General features: G+C 33.3%; 1 protein-coding gene across 22 annotated transcripts; it reads right to left on the bottom strand.

Annotated features, from left to right (window-relative positions):
- Positions 1-10810: 10810 nt before the first annotated feature.
- Positions 10811-18036, bottom strand: LOC127717586 (ankycorbin-like). Of its 22 annotated transcripts, none has more exons than XM_052223293.1 (4): positions 17606-18036; positions 14972-15070; positions 11127-11534; positions 10811-11018 (listed from the first exon to the last, which is right to left on the bottom strand). In XM_052223293.1, exons 1-4 carry the CDS (start codon positions 17895-17897, stop codon positions 10867-10869), a joined length of 951 nt encoding a protein of 316 aa, XP_052079253.1. In that variant the 5' UTR covers positions 17898-18036; the 3' UTR covers positions 10811-10866. The 22 variants fall into 22 exon arrangements, 3 of the variants coding, with proteins under 3 accessions (XP_052079253.1, XP_052079252.1, XP_052079251.1); XM_052223292.1 differs by having other exon boundaries at positions 10811-11072; XM_052223291.1 differs by having other exon boundaries at positions 10811-11534.
- Between the last annotated feature and the right edge of the window lie 5500 nt (positions 18037-23536).

Genomic DNA, 23536 nt, shown 5'->3' on the forward strand with positions numbered 1-23536 from the left:
AAATCCAACGTTTCTGTTTGTGGTTGTATTTCAGTTGTCCCAGTGACTCAATATTAGCATCCTCCCACTGCATTACAAAACAGTTATGGCTTGGACTTGGTCAACAGATTTTGTTTGACCATCAAACTGAACTGTTGTCCTTTGGCTTCGATCAATAGTTCGGTCTTCGGACGAAAAAAAAAACAGTTGTCGACCTCAAACAAAGCTTCAGATGCTCACCATCTGTCGACTTCTTAGATTTCTTGGAATCACTTTTTTCTCTTCTTAGTTGGTATATTTCAAATATATATTTATGAAAGTTGTGAAATTTGGGTAACTTGTTTATGACTCTTTGTCATATTTCATGTACAAGCATACATGTTCAATCGTTTCAGATTTGTTGCAAAACATTTTTATTTTTTTCTATTGCTGGTCTTAGTAAAGTGCTCAATTTTGCTTCATTTTGGATTGTCAAAATTTTGATTTATATTTAGACACTGTTGTCCTCCTCATTTGGTTCCTGGGGAGAATTGTATCTTTGACAATCATATCACATCTTCTTATTTTTTTATCAATTGCTTACGCATTTGTTCGAGAGTATATTAAATTAAAGCTGTTAAACATGAAGTATATCACCGAGAATGCTCTAATAAAAACAAAATGATTGATTTTTAAGAAGAGAATTTATCCGGTTTAAAATGTACAAAGTATAAATATGTCAAATTCCACTTTCTGATAAAATACAAAATGAGTGATCTTTTATGTGTTTGTTCCGAGTGATAGAACGATGAATTGTTAAGAAACTGACTTCAAATCTTTCTTCCCGACAAAAATCTGACTGGTTTAGAAATTCAAGGAGTTATATTCAAAGCGGTAAAAAATAATGAAAAAAAATGAGCAAGAGCAAATAGAAATCAATATAAATATAGGTTGCTGCGCTAAGTGCGCATGGTAAGCTCATTGTGTGCATATTAACCTTGTTGCTAGAATAAATGAAATATTTAGATTGTATCTAATAAGAAGTAATTAAATTGGCTTAGTAGTAAAAATTTGCATAAGGATATCCCTCCATGTATGAACATTGCCTTAAATATGGTTGTTAAACAGTCCCATAACTCAGGAACAACACAATTATAAAAAATAACAAAAAACCAATGAATAAACAAATGAATAAAAAAAGACAATAAATTAGATAAATAAGACTAAGGAAATACATTAAATCAAATAGATAATTATATAAATAAACAAGCCTAAATTGAAAACAACATTCAAACCTATGATTACGTTGGATAAAAACCGCAATATTTATACGTGTGCATGCAATACAATTTTTTTGGTACAGGGGTCTAAATACAGCACAAACAACATTTTCCAAATGACCAAAAAAGTGAAAAGGTATATTTTAACAAAAAGCATTTGACTAACAGGTCGAACAATGGATGTTCTTAAACCCTGATGATTAACATGGCGATAGCCAAATAAACGGATCACCAAATGTAACAAAATGAATCTTAATTATTAATTTAATACCAAACAGAAAAAAAAAACTTGCGGAAAAGATGGTATACCGCAAACATGAGGTGCAAAATTATATAAATATATATAGCTGAACGAAACTGTTCTAGAGATAGACCTGTCGGAATCAATTCTAGGGTAGAACTGTCCAAAACCGTTGTTGGTTTGAACTATCCGTCGCATAACTCTGGAATGACAAATATCAAAAGGTACCTTACTATTCAATTCCAATAGTTATGTAAAGTTTCTAAGCATACTTAAGCTACAGCACAGCATGTGACAAAAATATTTAAATCTGACAAATGAAGGCTCATAACCTTGGAACATTGTCAATATCAAAAGGGGTTTTCCTTTTATCCTTTTCAACAACAGTATAGATTTAAAAAAATAATCGAAGCATACAAGGGTAAGTGTGCGAAAATGACAAAAGTAAAAATCATGAAATTTGAAAAGGCTCTTACTTTTATCTATTCTAGCCCCGTCCTAAGATTTCAGGAAAAAGTATCTCTGGAAAGTTGAATAATTTTACAACATTTGAGAAAATGTCCAAATTTTCATGAATTAAGTCCCATAACAGTTGAATTAGAAAACTATTAACCGTCAAAAACGATAATATTGCTTCCAATATTCATAATGATGTGTTAGAATGTAATGAGAATTGGTTAAATCTATTAGAGGTATAACATGCTAGACAATTTGAATTCGATATCAGTTGTTATACTAGTACAGACAACTATCGACCAGAGACTAAATTATGTGGAAATAGGCAAATGCAGGTCACAGTATGGCCTTCAACAAAGAGCAAAACCTATAAAGTGAATATATGTTAAGCTGTAAAAGTCAAGACATGACAGCATGTGGAAAAGATTCAAACAAAAAACTAACGGCCTTATGTATGACAAAACTACAAACAAAAAACAAAGGGTAAGGGGCGTTAAGGTCCGCATTTAGCCTAAAATATGGTCAAAAATAAAATCACAAGCAAGAAAATGATATATTTGTAAAATAAACATTAAAGCACCTACTTTGTCAAAATTAAAGGGAATTACCATATTGTTTTTACATTGATTTGTCAAAAAACATCACCAAAATGACACAATTTTATAATAATCACTAGCTTTTGATGATTTCGGACAATTTTCGCATAAACTTTGCAACGGGAAATTGCCTGATCATGTGATCATGTAAGAAACAACTTTATATTTAACATGAATACTTATTCGGATGATATAAATTTCCTTTGAAAATGCTTTTTCGTTTCTCGAATTCTCAAAATGTTTTCTCTTTTTAAGATATTTGGTCAATGAAACAATATTATGACATCATTCCGACATCATTCCGACGTCACAATGCTGACAATTAAGCAGAATGGAGTTTTCAATGAAACAATGTTATAAAAAGTTAAATCACAAAAATACTGAACTCCGAGGAAAATTCAAAACGGAAAGTCCCTAATCACATGGCAAAATCAAAAGCACAAACACGTCAAACGAAATGACAACAACTGTCATATTCCTGACTTGGTACAAGCATTTTCTTATGTAGAAAATGGTGGATTGAACCTGGTTTTATAGCGCTAATCCTCTCACTTGTATGACAGTCGCATCAAATTCCATTATATTGACAACGATGCGTGAATGAAACAAACAGACATAATAGGTAAAAATGTCAAAATAGGGGTACAGCAGTCAACACCGTGTCACAATCTTAATCACAACAAAAAGAAACAAATGTTTAACAAAGAAGCACAAAAAGCATATATCACATTTAACAACCTCGTTCATTGCTTACTTATTTTTGTATTCTATTTATGTATGCCAAATCAACCCATAAAGGATCCAGGGATTTTAAGCCCTGGGACCGAATCGTAATTTTAACATTAACTCTGGCGTAGAATCGCGTGTTTGACGTCAGAATGTAAACGTCACACAGGTAGAGATATCAAATAATTTCGTCGTATAACGTATGCAAAAATTATAATAGAACAATAACACAATGGCGGGATGTTTAAAGTACAGAGGAGACACGTCATATGTATCAACGAAACATAAAAAGTCATACTGACAAAGCACTCAAGTAAAAATGACATTATTCCGACGTCACAATGCTGACAATTAAGCAGAATTGAGTAATTAATGAAACAATATTATGACATCATTCCGACGTCACAATGCTGACAATTAAGCAGAATTGAGTTATTTTTCACGCATCTTATATATTTTATCAACTCGAGGCTAATTTAGAATCCATTCACCACATATTTGTAGGCCGAAATCGAGCCATGACGCCCCATCCCTTTTACAGAAAGCAACCAATGACAACCACAAAGTGTAAGTAGGCTTTTGCAATTGCCTTTTTTTCTGTTTCAGATCTTTGTGTTGGTCTTCTGTATGTAATGCCGGAATGTATTTTTGAGAAATTCCTAGAGAGCTGGGAGAAATATTCGTGTTTAATATTTTATGGATATTTCACAAATCTAGTCATCAATGCTTCGACATTTCTTATATTAGTATTAACCGTAGATAGATTGTTTGTGATTGTTCGACCGGTATCTTCATCTAAGACAGGGAAAATGTATAGATATGGACTTATAATGACCGCCTGGGGTTTTGCTGTACTATTAGCCATACCTTACGTATTCCATATCACCTATTACTATGGCTTTAAAGACGGAATAGGTGGATATATATGTCAACATAATTTTGGAAATGGTATTTATGTAAGTAAAGTCTTAATGTCACAGTATCAGTCAAAAATGAAACTGTTTCAAAGGTTCAAAATTGCACTGATAAAAACCTAAACGGTACCCATGTTAGGGAGCTACCTTTTGATTTTAATGGGGGAGGGGGGGGGGGGGGGGGGGGGGGGGGCTAGGATGAAAAATTTTGTCCTGCATTTTTTTTTAGTTGTAATCTCTGTCCTGCCTTTTTATTTTTCACTCCATTCGGTCCTGCCTTTTTTTATTAGATTATCCTGACTTTTTTTACATACCCCCCCCCCCCATAAAAATCAAATGGTAGCTTCCTAAACGGTACCCATGTTACTGCATCAGATGCGCGTTTCAATAATTAATGTCAGTGATGCTCGAGGCCAAACTTTTTGATAATCTAAAACCAATAACTGATGATTTTTTAGGGGAGCAAACAAGAGTATAGTATATTCCAAATGATTGAAACTATATTCGGTCAGACTGGGGACATTCATGACAATGCCTCGTTAAAGGTACAGCTCACTGCACGTAAAAGACCCTCTACAACTAATCTTTTAGGGTTTCCGACTTTGGTGTATATATGGTTTAAATTGTTTTCGTCATTAAAATGTATGACATTTTTGCAACGTTTGTCGAAAAAAGAAAAAGAAAATTGAGAATGGAAAGGGGGAATGTGTCAAAGAGACAACAACCCGACCAAAGAGCAGAAAACAGCCGAAGGCCACCAATGGGTAATGCAGCGAGAAAATCCCGCACCCGGAGGCGTCCTTCAGCTGGCCCCTAAACAAATATGTATTCTAGTTCAGTGATAATGGACGTCATACTTAACTCCAAATTATACACAGGAAACTAAAATTAAAAATGAGACAAAGGCCAGAGGCTCCTGACTTGGGACAGGCGCAAAAATGCAGCGGGGTTAAACATGTTTTTTTGAGAGCTCAACCCTCCCCCTATACCTCTAGCCAATGTAGAAAAAACAAACGCACTACAGTACACACAGTAAAACTCAGTATAAGAGAAGTGCGAGTCTGATGTCAGACTGCATGTACCAAAGATCCGTTATAATACCAAATTGTGCTTACTGGCTGCAGTTATTGGTGAAGTGTTTATTGGTAATGCAATACCCGTATGCCAGTGTGATGATTAATTGTACTTACAGGCTGTTGTTATTGGTGAGGTGTTTATTAGTATTGTAATACCCGTATGTGTTATTACATTTTGTTATGTTTGGATGATACATGTAATATGGCGAAGAGAAAAATTTTCAAATTTTATTACATTGAATCAGCCTCAGCAGTTACACAGTAAGTATTATATTTAATAATAATTTAATTTTGGATGTAACACGTCTTCTGATTGGCTGAAAGTGTTTTGTCTATCAGCTCATAGACATAATTTTGTCATGTGACCGTGACGTCACCAACGTTTTTTTTTCAAAATTGCTCCTTAAAAAACGGAATTTAAAATTAAATTATAAGAAATGACTGTAATATTTTTTTTCTGTCTATTCAAAATAACTTAAAAAATGTGGTGCACACTTTTAAATAACACGCTACGCGGGTTATTCAGTGTGCACCACATTTTTTAGGTTATTTCTTCATAGACAGAAAAAATATTACAGTCATTCCTTAAGTATTACTAATGAAGTACGCACTAAACCGGGAGGGGCGGGATAAATTTTGTGATTATTCGGTTCGGTTATTTCACAAATGAAATATTATCTGATGTTATCACTATTCTCATTTTTTGAAAAGCATATGAATGTAGGAATCAACAACATGTATCTTGGAGCTGTGATTGTGTCGTTTGAAGATACAGCTTGAATATGACATCAAAGCAAAATTTGTCAGACATAGGAAGAAGCATTTTTAAATGAGCAATACTACAAATGCTCTCTCATTTGTATTCTAAGTTGTATTTTAGGATCGTGTGGTTTTTCTAAACACTTAATTATTTAACACCTGGTATGAGTAGCCTTAGACAACCATGAAACGCTTTCTGAGGGACCTCTGTTAGTACACCAGTTCCGATTTGCCAAGAAAATACAAATGGAAGATAACTTTTTAAAAACATTTTTGAGGTTAGGGTGAAGGTTGGCGCCTGTTAAAACGTTTAAACCCGATGCATTTTTATGCACCTGTCCTAAGTCAGGAACCTGTTGTTCAGTGGTTGTCGTTTGTTGGTGTGGTTCATAAGTGTTTCTCGTTTCTCAATTTTTTATATAGATTAGACCGTTGGTTTTCCTGTTTGAATTATTTTACACTAGTCATTTTGGGGCCCTTTATAGCTTTGCTGTTCGGTGCAAGCCAAGACTCCGTGTTGAAGGCCGTACTTTGACCTATAATTGTTTACTTTTTATACATTGTGACTTGGATGGAGATTTGTCTCATTGGCACTCATACTTATTACACAACATCTTATTTCTATTGAGATAACAACAAGTTAATTTTTCTTCTTCTCACTCACAATTGTGAATAAGAATTGAAATAAATGAATTTCAAAATGCATATAATATACAACACTTTTTTGTTTTTTCTCATGTATTATCTGCGCCAAATTGTCAATTAAATATGCAATGTGCTAGAGAACTGCGTAGCCCTTTGTTGCTTTTTAAATTGATATTACTAGTTAAATGACCAGAATGGTATACCACATATTCTAAAAATAAAAGAGAGATAATGTGTTTTCAGTTCTGTATCAGGATAAACTTCAGAATTTAAGAAATTTAAATTTCAACGTGTACTTTTAAATTGTTCAAACATTATGGAGTATAGTTGAACATGTTACGAAATTTTAAATGCCTAAAGATTGTTTAAAGCTCGCTTATATGAGTAAGCACATTATCATTTGTCATCAAAGATACCAGGATTAAAATTGTGTACGCCCGACGAGCGTTTCGTCGACAAAAGACTCATTAGTGACGTTCGAATAAAAAAAAGATAAAAAAAGGCAAATGTCTTTAATAGCAGTGGATGGCGCTAGAATTTTTTATATATTTAATATGACTGTATAAACTTAAGGTGTTGATTAGACTCTTCAATATTCAAACTTCAGAAGGTTTCACTAGATTTCTGAGTTTTACATTGCGAGAGTAGAAAATTCAACGGAAACTAGAAGGTAACATACATGCAAATAGACCACGATAAGGGTATCTGATATCTATGAAAAATAGCAAAATAACCCCGAATTTTATTTTTGTGCTCTCTCTCTACACCCAACCTTGCCTATAAACACAAACTGGTTACATCCATAAACATATTTATATATACAACCTTAGAAAAATAGATATTCCGAATATTTGTTTTAATTTTTTTTAGGGTCAGTAAAAATTAACCTGAAGACAATAAGAGTTAACCAAACATCAGTCATTTCACGAGCTAAAACGAAGACAATAAAACTGCTATTCGTAATAGTAATAGGTGAGTTACACTTCATTGTTAATAAAATAAAGCACTTCATTTTAAAGAATTGAATAATATAACCTATAAATGGAATATAAAAATAGTTCAAGACATAAACAACAATGCATGCGTTGTCGTTACCAAAACCACAACTCGTAATTCAAAGTAGTCGTCTGACAGATCCAAAAAGAGACCACACGTTAAAATTCATAACTGCCAACCTGATGGCTACATATGAGGTCATTGTGTTAAATGTACTTGAGAAAAAAGTAACAAACAAGAAAGTTAAAATTCCTTCGAGCGTTCCTGATGATGGTAAATCCAGAAAAGCGCTTCGGACGCATTAAAATTTATAACGTGTTGTTTTCATTTTTTTTCGACATTTTGAAAAAAAATCAAAGTATAACACTTGTAGTAGATGTTAGACAGATCTGAAAAGCATTTACACGAAACAACACATTATTCTAAACATGAAGTCGTTTATAAAAAGTGCGGCGATAATATGTGTTCGACAAACTGGTAGCCAAGGTGAATGCAGTATAGCCTCAAACTCCTAAAATGGGGCAACCATAAAAATTTCAAGATATAGAAGTAGCAATAAAACAGTGTTATTTTGGCGTTGTAAAGCAGTTCGTATAAAGAAATAAGAAGATGTGGTATGATTGCCAATGAGACAACTCTCCACTAGAGACAAAATGACAAAGTTAACAACTATAGGTCACCGTACGGCCTTCAACAATGAGCAAAACCCATACCACATAGTCAGCTATAAAAGGCCCCGAAATAACAAATGTAAAACACTTCAAACGAGAAAACTAACGGCCTGATATATGTACAAAACAATAAAGAAAAAAATATGATACACAGCAACAAACGACAACCACTGAATTACAGACTCCTGACTTGGGACAGGCACATACAGAATGTGGCGGGGTTTAACTAGTTTGCTGGCGCCAAACCTATCCATAACCTGGGACAGTTGTGTAACGGTACAATATTAGAACAAACTTTAAAATCAGTTGAAAAGGGCTTAACCCATCAGATAGACACAAAGCAGAAAAACATCTAACAAGAACACAGACAGGACGTGGCAGGGTATTTATATATTCCCACAACAAAAAAAACTAAGTGTTCAATATGTAGAAACCAAATAAAATGTCAGATAGCCTTTTATTTGTGCAATTTCTAAAACAAAGTCTTTTTACAGAAAAAGTATCTGTTTTGTAAATAAGTTGCATTTAGTTTTGTCTTTGTTTTGTTGCGTTTAAGTTCGTTGGGTGGTGTGGTGGTGGGGTTATTACTGTTAAGTAACACAGCATTTTTTGAAACCTTATATCATGTGAGCTTGGCATATCTTGTAATGATAAAGCTTCTATGTTTTTACCATTTCAGTGTACATAGCTAGTACGGCACCACTAAATATTGCACAGATAATGAGTGTGTATGATTTTATGAAACCAGGAAGCACAATCTACAAGTTTCTCCATGTTCTAGCTCCAGTCAACAGTTTGATGAATCCGCTTGTTTTCTTAGTATTTAATAAGCAAATGTTTAGTCAAAAACGTGGACTTGGCAATCATACATGTACATAGTTATTATGTAACTACATGATCAATATCTATAAGCAAATGTTGAAATCAGTATGAAAGATTAAGGAAAGACCACTTAAACGGATAAAGAATCACCAATTCTAAGTACGAATCGAAATATTTGTGAAATAAGGATGAAATTGACACTACAGAAGTTTTACTGTCACTTTCAAGTCAGTTCGTTTTCCATTCGTTTGGTGTGTTTGAGCTTTGATTTTGCCATTTGATAAAGGACTTTCCATTTGGAATTTTCCGTGGAGATTGGCATTTTTGTTATTTTACTTTTCACTGATTGGTTAACATATAAAACATGTCTGCGTATCCACCAATTAGAGACATGTTTCCTCGTTGAAAGACACCGGAATAATCTTATGCTTTAAAAATTTACCAAACGTGTCCTATATCCTTGTCTTAACTTAGCAAAGAATAAGTATGGATTCGCGTGGCGAGTAGTGGAAGCACAGAAAGAGATGCTTATCCTGTCGACGCATCTGATTTGTCTCCTTTTGAAGTGCGTTTTGTCAGGTTATCTCTCTTGGTTTTCAAACGTAATAACCAGTTTAGAACAAAAGAAAACTGCTGAACGTTTTTATTTGTGTAAGCAATTTAATGAAATGCATGTAAATAATTAATCATGAACATTGACTACATTGTTTAATGGTGAATACTGTTTTTGTTTTTATTTATATTCATAGAAGAAGAAAAAAACGAATCCTTGAAAATTAACTTTCAACATGCACAGACTTTACTTTTTGTTTTGAATTTAGATTAATCTGTAATGATAAACCAAGACCGTGTAGTAAAAACTAATATGTTGTGTAAATAACTCCTCATCACGGATTTGACGCTATTTTGTATTATACAAAGAATAATCACCATATACAAGTTTCGCTTAGATAAATACATGAAAAGGATGTTGATTTACTTTAAAGATCATATTGTGACAAAAAAAAAAAAATATATAATACTGAATTAAACAAATACATCAAACAAAAAACAAACAAACAAAACCAAATATTGAAAGAAAGCATGCGAAAATCAAGAGAAAATACAAATATCAAACATACAAGAAAAAGAAAACAATGAAAGTCTGAAATAATACGAATATCGTTAAAGATTTTATTCTCATAGAAATAAAACAGAAAAAGATCTAATAAAAATCTAATAAACATCAAAGCGCATAACAACGATCTACCTCGACTGACAATATTTTATAAGCATCTAATTATACATGTAGTGCTCTGAACACATTGGAGACGCAACAAGTTGTCACTAACCAGAACAATACAATAACAATAAAAGGCGGCGCACATTGTGAACACAAAGACAAAAGCACTGGACTGGATGAACAAGACCATATCAACTAAACAAAGATCAGAACCGATGCTTGTTATAGTTTTTACTGCATTGGACTATTTACTTTAAAATTTCCTCATTACATTTTGCTTTGCATGTGTTATCTTTATTTGACGCAGTGCCGACGGATTAAAACGTTTTGATATTTTTTCTTCTCCAAGATATGCAAATTACATCAGTTAGGAATAATATGAAATTAGATTAAAAATATACCAGAGATCAATAAAAAAAAAGAAAAGAAAAGAACACACTTTGACGGATAAAAAAAAACAAAAAAACAAAGGCTTCTTAAAATAATATCAAATGCCTTGTAGTTTTACTCTGATGTTGATTTTACTTCCACTTTATCATTCGATACAACTGTACTACTGTCCTCGTGTTGCCTTCGGGCTTCCTCTTTATCATTCGATACAACTGTACTGCTATCCTCGTGTTGCCTTCGGGCTTGCTTTTTATCATTCGATACAACTGTACTACTGTCCTCGTGTTGCCTTCGGGCTTCCTCTTTATCATTCGATACAACTGTACTACTGTCCTCGTGTTGCCTTCGGGCTTCCCTTTTATCATTCGATACACCTGTACTACTGTCTTCGTGTTGCCTTCGGGCTTCCTCTTTATCATTCGATACAATTGTACTATTGTCATCGTGTTGCCTTTCGGGGTTTCTCTTAAAACTTAACCTTCTTTTGATTCTTGATACTAATCCAACTTGTGGCTGGGTTAATTGTCGGTGAAGGTCTTTAGAAATCCATTCCGTGTCGTGTTCGAAATTATATCCAGCATCTACTAGCTTCTTACATAGGCTTAATGGAAGTTTTTCATGTGAATGTACAACGGTATAAAGTGCACTTTGACCGATATAATCAACAACATTTACGTCAGTTCCGTTCCGTATTAGAAAAGAACATATTTCATCATTTCCGTCCTGCAAAGCAAGAAGAAGTGCAGTTTTCCCCGTGCAGTCAGTCAGGTCTAAGTAAGCACCTATGTAAAAGAAAATAATTAACAATTGGCATTGAGACAACATTGAGATCTTCATTAAAAAAATCTATCAAACAGAGCAATCCTTTACTTTTAACTGACGTTTTGCATGTGTGTAAATCTGCAAAATATCTAGTGCAATTGAAACACGCCCCTCTTAACAACTCTTTCCCGTGATGAGCAAGAGTAAGTGTCCATAGACATAATTGATTTTCAAATGATTTAGCATTTGTCGATGAAAAATAATTCTAAAAAACAAAAACATAAAACAAAACAAAACAAAACAAAAGAGAGAGAAAAAACAGACGGAAGACAGAAAACAACATCAGCAACCAAGCTCTGAAAAAATGACAAACAATAAAACCACAATACCACAAAACCACAAAACAAAAAAAACAAAAAAAAAAACAACACACCAAAGATAAAAACCCAAAAGTAAAGAAATATAAAACAAAGTTTAAAAAAATCAGAAAAATCAACACAGTCAATCCTTGGCTTGAAAGAATTTTTTTTTCAAACAATTGCGGTCATTGAACTTAATTAAATCAAATAATAAATGTTTCATATATGGCAGTGTTTCAATAAAGTTAACAATGAACTTTCAGTGGTGTATTTAAATGCGGTGTAATTTTAGTTCATTAATGATAAATGGTGGAGGAGTAAAATGAACATAAATCAAATAGTTGTCAATTATATTCAGACAAGTATCAATTATCAATTAACTTTGAATAATTTAGCATGTCAATTAAAAGTTAATTGTACATGAACTTTTCTTTATTTCCTCGTCCTGCCATTCTTTCCCCTGAGCGTTATGTTCCCCTTACATTAGTTCCATCATGTTTATGACCAGGTGTACAATGTGAAAGTTTTAATTATATCTTCATTTTCAAGAAATTTTCCCGAGAACGTTTTGTAATAGTTTTTAGTGTAGAATCGAATGAATTAAACAGCGTGTCCTAACTCTGTAAATATAAATCTTGTTAATGATTGGTTTGTGCTTCTGAAACGGTCAGTCGCAAATATTTCATTCATATCAAGTAACTACTCTTCAAAAAGTCGACGAAGAAAACATCACTCGACTAAAGATAACTATTTTGATATATCAGAGATGTCTTATTAAAATTCCATAATTTGAATGAGAGATTATATTGAGATGAAAATTATGTGCTTAAATTTGTAGAAAATGCAAAGGGTTTTCTTTCGACTTTTAACTTCTATGATATTTTGTGTGATTCTGAAATGTATGTGGTGGATGGTTGTCTGATTAAAGATCCAAATTTCATTTTCGATTTTAACCAAGAAGTAAATAAATTGACCCTATTAAAACTCGAAACTTTATTGCTGTAATAAATGACGACCATGACCCTTCAAAAATGCTCCCAGCAACCATGAAGAGGGCTACAAGTATGAAACAGTAATTCAAATTTAGCAGTCAAGTATAGTTTGCTCTTCAATTGTGATAAAATTGTATTGAACTAAGTAAGGAAACAATTGGGTTCCCATTCCATTTTTCAGGCCATTTATTTTTTCGTTTGAAATGTTTCACATCTACCAAGTCTTTTAAAGCTGATTATACGGTATGGGTTTTAATTTCTCATTGTTGAAGGCTGTACGGAGACCTATAGTTGTGGTTTACTGTGCGTATTGTTGTGTGTTTGTTTATTCTACATTGGCTGGAGGTATAAGGGGAGGGTTGAGATCTCACAAAATATGTTTAACCCCGCAGCAGTTTTGCGCCTGTCCCAAGTCAGGAGCCTCTTGTCTTTGTTAGTATTGTGTGTTTTTTAATTTTGGTTCATTTATATGTTTCGGAGTTTAGTGTAACGTCCAATTTCACTGAACTAGTACACATTTTTTATTAAAGGGCCAGCTGAAGCCCGCCTCCGGGTGTGGGATTTTTTTGCTGTGTTGAAGACCCATTTGGTGGCCTTATGCTGTTTTCTGCTCTTTGGTCGGGTTGTTGTCTCTTTGACACATTTCCCGTTTCCATTCTCAATTTTAAATCCACTTCATTTGGTCTCTGTCGGATAATTGTCACATCTTTTTATATATTATATGTACATCAGAATAGAATTAAATCATATTTACCAGCATTATATAGGACAGACACTGCTTCTAGATAGTCGTATACCATATTTACCTGCATTATATAGGACAGACATTGTTTCTAGATCGTCGTATACCATATTTACCTGCATTATATAGGACAGACACTGTTTCTAGGTCGTCGTATACCATATTTACCTGCATTATATAGGACAGACACTGTTTCTAGGTCGTCGCATACCATATTTACCTGCATTATATAGGACAGACACTGTTTCTAGGTCGTCGTATACCATATTTACCTGCATTATATTGGACAGACACTGTTTCTAGGTCGTCGTATACCATATTTACCTGCATTATATAGGACAGACACTGTTTCTAGGTCGTCGCATACCATATTTACCTGCATTATATAGGACAGACACTGTTTCTAGGTAGTCGTATACCATATTTACCTGCATTATATTGGACAGACACTGTTTCTAGGTCGTCGTATACCATATTTACCTGCATTATATAGGACAGACACTGTTTCTAGGTCGTCGCATACCATATTTACCTGCATTATATAGGACAGACACTGTTTCTATATCGTCGTATACCATATTTACCTGCATTATATAGGACAGACACTGTTTCTAGGTCGTCGTATACCATATTTACCTGCATTATATAGGACAGACACTGTTTCTATGTCGTCGTATACCATATTTACCTGCATTATATAGGACAGACACTGTTTATATGTCGTCGTATACCATATTTACCTGCATTATATAGGACTGACACTGTTTATATGTCGTCGTATACCATATTTACCTGCATTATATAGGACAGACACTGTTTCTAGGTCGTCGTATACCATATTTACCTGCATTATATAGGACAGACACTGTTTCTATGTCGTCGTATACCATATTTACCTGCATTATATAGGACAGACACTGTTTATATGTCGTCGTATACCATATTTACCTGCATTGTATAGGACTGACACTGTTTATATGTCGTCGTATACAATATTTACCTGCATTATATAGGACTGACACTGTTTATATGTCGTCGTATACCATATTTACCTGCATTATATAGGACAGACACTGTTTCTAGGTAGTCGTATACCATATTTACCTGCATTATATAGGACAGACACTGTTTCTAGGTAGTCGTATACCATATTTACCAGCATTATATAGGACAGACACTGTTTCTAGATCGTCGTATACCATATTTACCTGCATTATATAGAACAGACACTGTTTCTAGGTCGTCGTATACCATATTTACCTGCATTATATAGGACAGACACTGTTTATATGTCGTCGTATACCATATTCACCAGCATTATATAGGACAGACACTGTTTCTATGTCGTCGTATACCATATTTACCTGCATTATATAGGACAGACACTGTTTCTAGATCGTCGTACTGCACAGCCTTCATTAGTGCTGTTTGTCCTAAAATATTTCTGGCATTTAGTTTGCATCCTGAAATAATCCGAAAAAAATCTTTTTGAACATAAATCCTAGAGAGATGTGATTTTTTAAAAATATTAAAAGTTTCAAAATCGTTTTGAAATTTAAAAGGCATTAACTGTTTAAATGTGTCTGTAAATTATCGCTATACGTTGTTTGTTAGATGTTGTTTGCTTGCTTTTTTTTCGAATCGATTTTTGGTGGTTGTAGTGTAGTCTGTTGTAATGTCCAATATTTTTTGTATTCCTTATATACTTTTTAAAGAGAGGCGAAATGTAGCAAAGGGAATTTCAAACTCAAACTGACAACGCTATGGCGAAAAAAATAAAGACCAAGAGACAAACAACACAGTACACAAAAAACAACACAGATCTGAGCAACACCAACCCACACAATGTTTCATTTACTATTTTTCTCGGTTTAATATGTTTTTATAAACATGTGAAAAAATGAACAAATGAGTAGATATAGGACATTACAATGGAATAAAACATAAATGAACCCGATTAAATCGAGAAAAGGCATTAACTAGATTAAGAACGAGTTATCGAATCTCATCTTCAGAGAAATATGCATTATTTTAACGTGAAAATAATCACATACTATGTATATGTAAGATTGCCGATCGACGTGGAAAAGACATTATGAAAATAAGAAGATGTGGTATGATTGCCATAGAGACAACTCTCTACCATGTCTAATAACTATAGGTCATCGTACGACCTTCAACAGAGAGCAAAACTCATACTGCATAGTGAGCTATAAAAGGTTTCGAAATGACAAAATGTAAAACAATTCAAACGAGAAAACTAACAGCCGAATTTTTGTAAAAAAAAAAAAAAAAAAAAAAAAAAATGAACGAAATATAAATATGATACACAGCAACAAACGACAATCACTGAATTACTGGCTCTTGACTTGGGACAGGCACATACAGAATGTGGCGGGGTCACACATGTTTGCTGGCAGCAAACCATCCCCATAACCTGGGACAGTGCTGTAACAGTACAACATATATATAAATGTTCCGGACCATATGAGTATTTGGACCAAACGCGTATAGTCATGACAATATGCGTATATACCAGTGTGGTCCGACCATACGCGTATGGTCCGTGTGTTTAATACGATGGACGTTGTCGTAAGAACGAACCTGCAAGGTGTCATTAATTTAGAGTTTTTTATTGTGTCTTACTACATCAAATGGCAACCATTGTTATATGATTAATGAAATAAAGTTAATTTTAATCAAAATTATAATTTAAGTTAAGCATTTTACATGGTCATTTCCGACTTGTCCTTACGAAACACAATATGTGTTGATTTTGACTTTGGAATACATCTTCAAGAAATATTTAAATGTGCCGTTTAGCAAGAAGTCAACTGTATAACTCACAGGAACTTGGGGCATTGCACCCTCATCTTCCCCCCTTTATTTTGATGTTTTAATTGTTAGTAATTCTTTTTTTTAATATCTTAAATTATTTTTAGTTATTTAATCATCTTTAATGTGTTCACGCTCCTATTTATACAATCACAGAGTTTAAACGTGCTGTCCCTATATGTTTTTATGTATTAACTACTGTTATTGTAAAATCGTATGAAGAGGAACAAAAACACATCAATTACGTGAAAATAGATAAAATTTAGAAGAATTTAAAAAATTAAATTATCTAAATACCGGGAAAAGAAGAAAAAAGTCCATTTGGAATATATTAGAAAAATAACTATATGGTCTAAATACTCATATGGTCCGGCTCGTTAATATCCAAAAGAGTATGTACTCATATGGTCCGGCTCGTTAATATCCAAACGAGTATGTACTCAAATGGTCCGGCTCGTTAATATCCAAACGAGTATGTACTCATATGGTCCGGCTCGTTAATATCCAAACGAGTAGATACTCATATGGTCCGGCTTGTTAATATCCAAACGAGTAGATACTCATATGGTCCGACCGTCGGACCATATCAGAAAAAAAAGAAGTACAGATCTGATTTACATTATATTCTCTAAAAACAAATTGAAAACGTTGTCTTAAAGAGCCATATAATAATTGTAAGATTTTAAATACATATAAAAACAAATTTTAACGTGTAGGTGTATATTCAATTTTAGTAATTAATTATTTCAGACAATGAATATCCATTAACCTAAAAACAAAGTAAATGTCAGTTATTATGTAACAAAAACATATATTTTAAGAGTTGAACTCCAGTGAATTGTCGTGACGTTATTTATCATATTTTTGAGGATTTTTCAATAGCCTTATGAGGGTGTGGATGGGGGTTTACAGAATAGAGAATAATGGGGAAAATAAACAGAGAATAGAGAAAAATGGACCAAAAAATAAAAAATAGAGAATGAATAATGAGTTGCTGAAATATAAAGATTAGAGAATGATGGGCAAAAAGTATAAAGAATAGAGAAAATGGCCTTAAATATTAAAGAACACAGCAATGAAGGACTCAATCTTTTACAAGTATTCATAAAGATAATGTTCAAATTCAATTCATTTTAAACAATTAAAGTGTATAAAAAAATTACCAAATTCTATCAGCATATGAATTATATCAATATATCCTCCATCAGCAGCCATGTGTAGAGGAGTGTTCCGATTAATATCGGACAACCTCGGGTTACATCCCGCTTTCAACAATTGCTTCACTGTCTCCGTCTCACCATTTTTAGCCCCAAAGTAAAGAAGGGTTCTTCCTGTGCTATCTCTGTATGTAACATCAGATTCGGTAACTGGCGTTCTCTGTCTCGGAATAGATTTCCATCGTCTGATGATAAATTTTCGCGGATCAATGTCCGTTTTCAAAGATCTGAAGCTCATTTCGGTAGGTTATCAACCACTGGTCTATAATACATTAGATACAATGAAATGATTAAATTTTCTAAACATTACATAACACTGGTCAAACTTGTCACAGATTGAATCATTTTCTGTCGGCTTTCATTATGAAGCACACTCCCAAAATAGGAACACTTAATTATATATCAAGTCAATCAAGCATAGAAATATACAAATTATCTGTCATTTGTCTTAATCATCCAAAATAAAAAATCGTGGAATACACAAAGGCCATACTTATATCGAAAATGTATAAATATACTTTATGTTAATGATGAAGTAGATCGTTTTGTTTTTTCGAACAGATTTGGTCTTATCAATCTATTATTAACATTATCATTAATTCATGATTTTTTTTTTTGTATTTTCATTTTCTTTAAACTACATGTATTTCTAAAATCGGTTAATGAACATATTATTTGATTAAACGCTGAATTTATTTTTTAAATGATAGTCTTATTGCAGTGTTATAGAAAACATATTTAATTATCTAAGTTTTATATTATCTCAAATATTTTAATCTATGTCATTTTCCTGAACAGACAATATTCTAGAAAACAAAGGGCAAACAACTAGAAATAAATCTTTGTAGCCTAAGAATATGCAAATGAAATCTTGTTACTTGAACGTCATCAATGTCAAATCATTTTGACTTTGACATATTTTATTGCTATACCATTTAGAGGAAAACATATATCATTACCTAAGTGTGATTATTAACAATAGAATATATTCAAAGGAGTTCTATATGATTGTCATAAAAACAAACGGGAAATGAAGTATATGACTTTGCGGTTGAGACGGGTCAGATAATTTATTGTCTAGTAAAAATTGACCAACTGTTTCTGCGAGATTGAAAGGTAGATCAGACATTTCCTTCATCGATTTAATGAAAAGACTATATCAACTGGTGTTTTTTCTTTTGTCCAGTGACAAATATGTCATACATTTTAAGAACGAAAATAACTTCAACAACAAACAAATAAAGTATATGTATTCTCCTCTCCAAAGCATATCTATCAGGGAGATAGCCAGTAGACTCGAACTGCCACTTGAAATAATGAAAGGGCCTCGGTGGCCGAGTAGTCTAAGTAGTCGCACTACTGTATCACTAGCCTGTAAACACTGAGGATGCGAGTTCGAATCCCGCAAATGGCAGGTGCGCTCGACTAGAATTGTCAGTTTTCCTACCGGAGGTCGGTGGTTCTCTCCGAGCATTCCGACTTCCTCCACCGAAACAAAAAATCTAACCGGCTCGAAATAGTACAATAGTGCTGAAAGTGGCGTTTAACACCAATTAATCAATAAATCAACCAATGAAGTAATGGGTATGATGGGTAGGGACATTACGCTTGCTTAGCGACAAATCAAGCAAGGGTTTCATCAAAAACTAAATTGTACATACAATAAATTACATTTACAATCGTTGTCACAATGCATATATGCATATTCTTTGCACATTTGTCGAAATGTACCCTTTTGAATCAATAATTGCAATCCTCTTTACCAGCTAAATAAAAAAATATATAAATTGAACAGCCTTTATTATATAATGACAGTCATTATCATTTCACATATCATAATATTTTATCTTATAAACCTATTTTACTGCTTATACATGAAGGACATTACAAATTACTGTTTGAGTACATATAGATACAACAGTTGGGACCTCTAAGCTAGCTAGTCCTGTTTTTCGTTACCAAATAATCTCATAACACGGATGATCTTAATTCAATAAATACGACAGGTCGGGCGTTCATGTATGGAGCAAGTCTAATATAAAAATAAGGAGATGTGGTATGATTGCCAATGAGACAACTATCCACCAAAGTTCAAATGAAGTGGATGTAAGCAATTATAGGCAACCGTACGGCCTTCAACAATGAGAAAAACCCATACCGTATGATCGGCTATAAAAGGCCCCGACAAAAAAATTATAAAACGATTCAATTGAGAAAACTATCGGGCCTTATTTATAACAACATTATGTACGAAAAACAAATATGACAGACATGAACCAATGACAACCACTGAACTGCAGGCTCCTGACTTGGGAAAGGCACATACAGAATGTGGCGGGGTTAAACATGTTTATTAGCGCTCAACCCTCCCCCTAACCTGGGACAGTGGTGTAACACTACAACATAAGAACAAACTATAAAAATCAGTTGAAAAAGACTGAACTCATCATATGGATACAAATAGAAATACTTCTAACAAAAACACAGAGTGGACGTGGACGGGTACTTATACATCCCCACAACAAAAAGACACTAGGTACAGATCTGAGAGTACTCGCAGTTACTGACAGCTAGTTCATGTATCCAAGACTAAAATATTAATCAGTATACATCCAACAGCCAATGAATTTATTGTAAAGACGTCATTAACAGTGGAGAAAAAATATGACCTTGTGCAATGCCAAACTATATGTATCGACAGATTGTAGTACCGTGTAATATTTTGTGTGGTTTTAATTTACTGACAACAAAATCAATATTTATACCAATAAAAACAATACTCAAAGATTTAATTACAGTGTTGAATAGGTGACCTTGTAGAATAAGTTTATTATTTAAAGAATTAAAATTACCCGAATCGTAAGTAAATGTACATCACCGTAACATTTAGGATGTGCTATTCCGTTTAGTTTACTTACGTTCTTAGATTTTACTCCTGATTTTAACAACAGTAAAACAGTGCAGGTACGATAGGATGAGAATATTTCATTTGCTCTAAAGTAAACAATGGCGCAGAACACAGCTTTATTTAGTTTTTGTATGAATATAACTAATTAAAAAAATAACGAATAAAGTAGTAGATTAAATAAAAAAATCTCCTATTGACTTCAATGCAATCCTAAGAATGGAATTACATTTACACCTGGTTTACCTTTAGAAATCTGATGCTTTCATATATCATTCATTTAAGTACAAATGTAGCCCAATCTCTTTCAACAATCAAAACATAGGGTCATGCAGCATTTTAGGGGCCATTCACATCAATTGGCATTGTTCACAAACACTTATTTCATACAATGACCCCATTACTTTTCAACAGTAGTTAAAAATAAGTGCATTCATCATTTTCTTTAATTTTTTAACCCTAGTTTTAATCCATCTTTTCAAAAAATATTTATAACAAATATTTTCTACCAATCAGTGGATCATATGACTTTACTTTTATCCAGAAAGTTCTCCACTCACCCCCTTCCAATAACAACCAATTAATACAATAAGTAGGTTATGAGACGAAGGATAAGACTACCAATAGAGATTTAGAGTATATGTGTTGTTTCAGGCAGAATATTTGCCAAAAACGGACCACTCATTTCTTTTTTGCGACCAGAGATGGTCATAAGGGATCGGATATCAAGTCACCATTCCGACCGGTGGTTCTCTCTGGATAATTCCACCATCAATAAAAACTATAAATGTTGCCAAGAGTGCTTAAAGATGGTTAAACACTAACATTAACCAATCCGACGGGACGTGGCTGCGTATTATATACTTCAGACAAAACCAAACAGACGCCCGACTGTTACAAAGAATTTTACGGCGAGACGAAGAAGTCCAAGTGACGACTATACGTTTATATTAAGGTTTGTCATCGGGGTTTTATCAGAAAAGGGGATAGAAGAGAAATCGAATACTTTGAGTGCAAATCAGTTAAACTAATTCTACTTGTTTATTTCGCCTGTCAGAAAAAAATCTTGATCTTAAAGGGGCATAAGTTACGAGATATAAAAGAAAATTAAAATATGATTTGTTTTAATGAAAGTGAAATAGTGAATTAATAATTCGCTTTTAGAAGGCAGTATGGTTCAATTTTGTCAAAATAAGCTAAAAAACATCGCTGATGATATATAATTTGACCTCATTGAATCCGTATTCACGTGACCTTCAATTTAACCCCTTAGCTAAAGACGGGTTACACATGAATTAGGCGTGTTCAAGAATGTCAACATTGAAAGTGAAACAAGGGTAAACCATTTGATTGGCTGATTCAATCCACAAAAACTCATTCTTATACAGGTAAAAACGATGATTAACATATATTTAAACCTATAATATTGAAACGCTGCCTCCCTGGTGCTAGAGTCGGCCACCAGAGAACACAGGGTCACAAAGAAAAAGAGAGTAAAAGGTTCTATAAAGTGTAAGGTTCGACGTCCACTGTTTACCGTCGGACCAAAACACGTTACAGAAAGGGAAATCGTATATTTGTAGTTATATATATATTCTCAGTTGTTAAATAAAATATCTGAATAAAATAAAGTTTCATATTTTATTAATATGCCAGCTTTAGCTGGCACTTATGGTAGAAGCATCGAATTGGAATAAAGAACGATAACTCTCTCTACATGAGCAATCTAAAAAGTTTCGTCACTCTCGTTAAATCTCGTACGATTTTTTTTTTTAATTTTCGAAGTAGATCAAGTCAAGTTATCTAACTCTTAAAAATATTTGTTTTCTTTTTTTTCATTATATTTATTAAATAAACATTGTATTCTTGCTTGGCTTCAAATATACGGTCAATTCTTCAAATAATGAAAACGAAATTATCATTGGAATATCCGTAAGGACAATTTCAGGACATTAGTTTAACCCTTATATTTTTAATGGCTGCCAGATTCTCGTTTAATCGCGATCTTGAAAAAACGGGACAAAACGGAATAAATTCGATGTTAAATACGACATGAATTTTTATTTTTTTACAAAAACAAGAATTTAGAAATTTTAGTAACTTGTGCAGTTTATTTCAATTTTATTGTACCACGGAAATAACCGAAGTTTGGACAACAACATCTTACGCCATGTGACATGTTTCATCGTCTGCTTCATTTTTCCACTATCAGTGACAAATCTCCTAAATTACCACAGGTACTTCATTTAAAAGTCACAATATCATAATTAATGATAACATTTGTAGTTTAAAAGTTCCGTCCAGCCATGGGAACACAGAAAACCCTCTGCAAGCAATAAATTTTGGGAGAAACGTAGCCGGAGGTGAAGGTAGTAAAATCTGCTACAGAATTTCCCATAATCCATATCAAGTTACAGTGATAATGAAGTTGGTTATACTGTGGTATGTGGTCACTGTTATTCCTAGCTAACAGACAAATGCAGGTGAAATTCAAAACTTAACAAAAGTTTAAAAAAATTATATATTCAAATTCACAATCTTCTAATTTTGTAGACTGTCACTGTACTTCCTTTGACAAACTCTCAACAAATCTTGTCATTAATTATGACACATATCTACCTTAAACAGTCCCAGGAGATGGAGACTGTTTTTTTTCACTCTCTAAGTTTAATCATAGTAAAAGGAGACTTGAGTCTGAGTGATACATTTAGGTATAATTTGTATGCTCCCATATTGTCCAAAATTGGATTTTGTGGGAATTACGATGGAGTTATGATAACCCATGATAATACCATGACTTTTGATAGGTATCATGGGTATAGAGCATGTTACTTGGAAGTATGTGGGCTTCATACATCCTTTGAAATTCAAGCTGCAGACATATCATTTGGAGGCAATATAAATATTTGCCTCCCGCAGTCACCTGTATATTCTATGCGTCAGTTTAAACCTGATCAAAACATTTTCACTCT

The sequence above is a fragment of the Mytilus californianus genome, unplaced genomic scaffold (assembly GCF_021869535.1).
Source record: "Mytilus californianus isolate M0D057914Y unplaced genomic scaffold, xbMytCali1.0.p SCAF_10, whole genome shotgun sequence".
Taxonomy (NCBI): domain Eukaryota; kingdom Metazoa; phylum Mollusca; class Bivalvia; order Mytilida; family Mytilidae; genus Mytilus; species Mytilus californianus.

Bases quoted from the DNA above. Each gene is read 5' to 3' on its own strand.
- LOC127717586 (XM_052223291.1), bottom strand. From the start codon at position 17,897: ATGAGCTTCAGATCTTTGAAAACGGACATTGATCCGCGAAAATTTATC. The intron at 15,071-17,605 runs GTAATTTTTTTA...GGATTATTTCAG, and splicing joins TCATATGCTGATAGAATTTG to GATGCAAACTAAATGCCAGA. The intron at 11,535-14,971 runs GTAAATATGGTA...TCTTTTACATAG, and splicing joins GTCTGTCCTATATAATGCAG to GTGCTTACTTAGACCTGACT.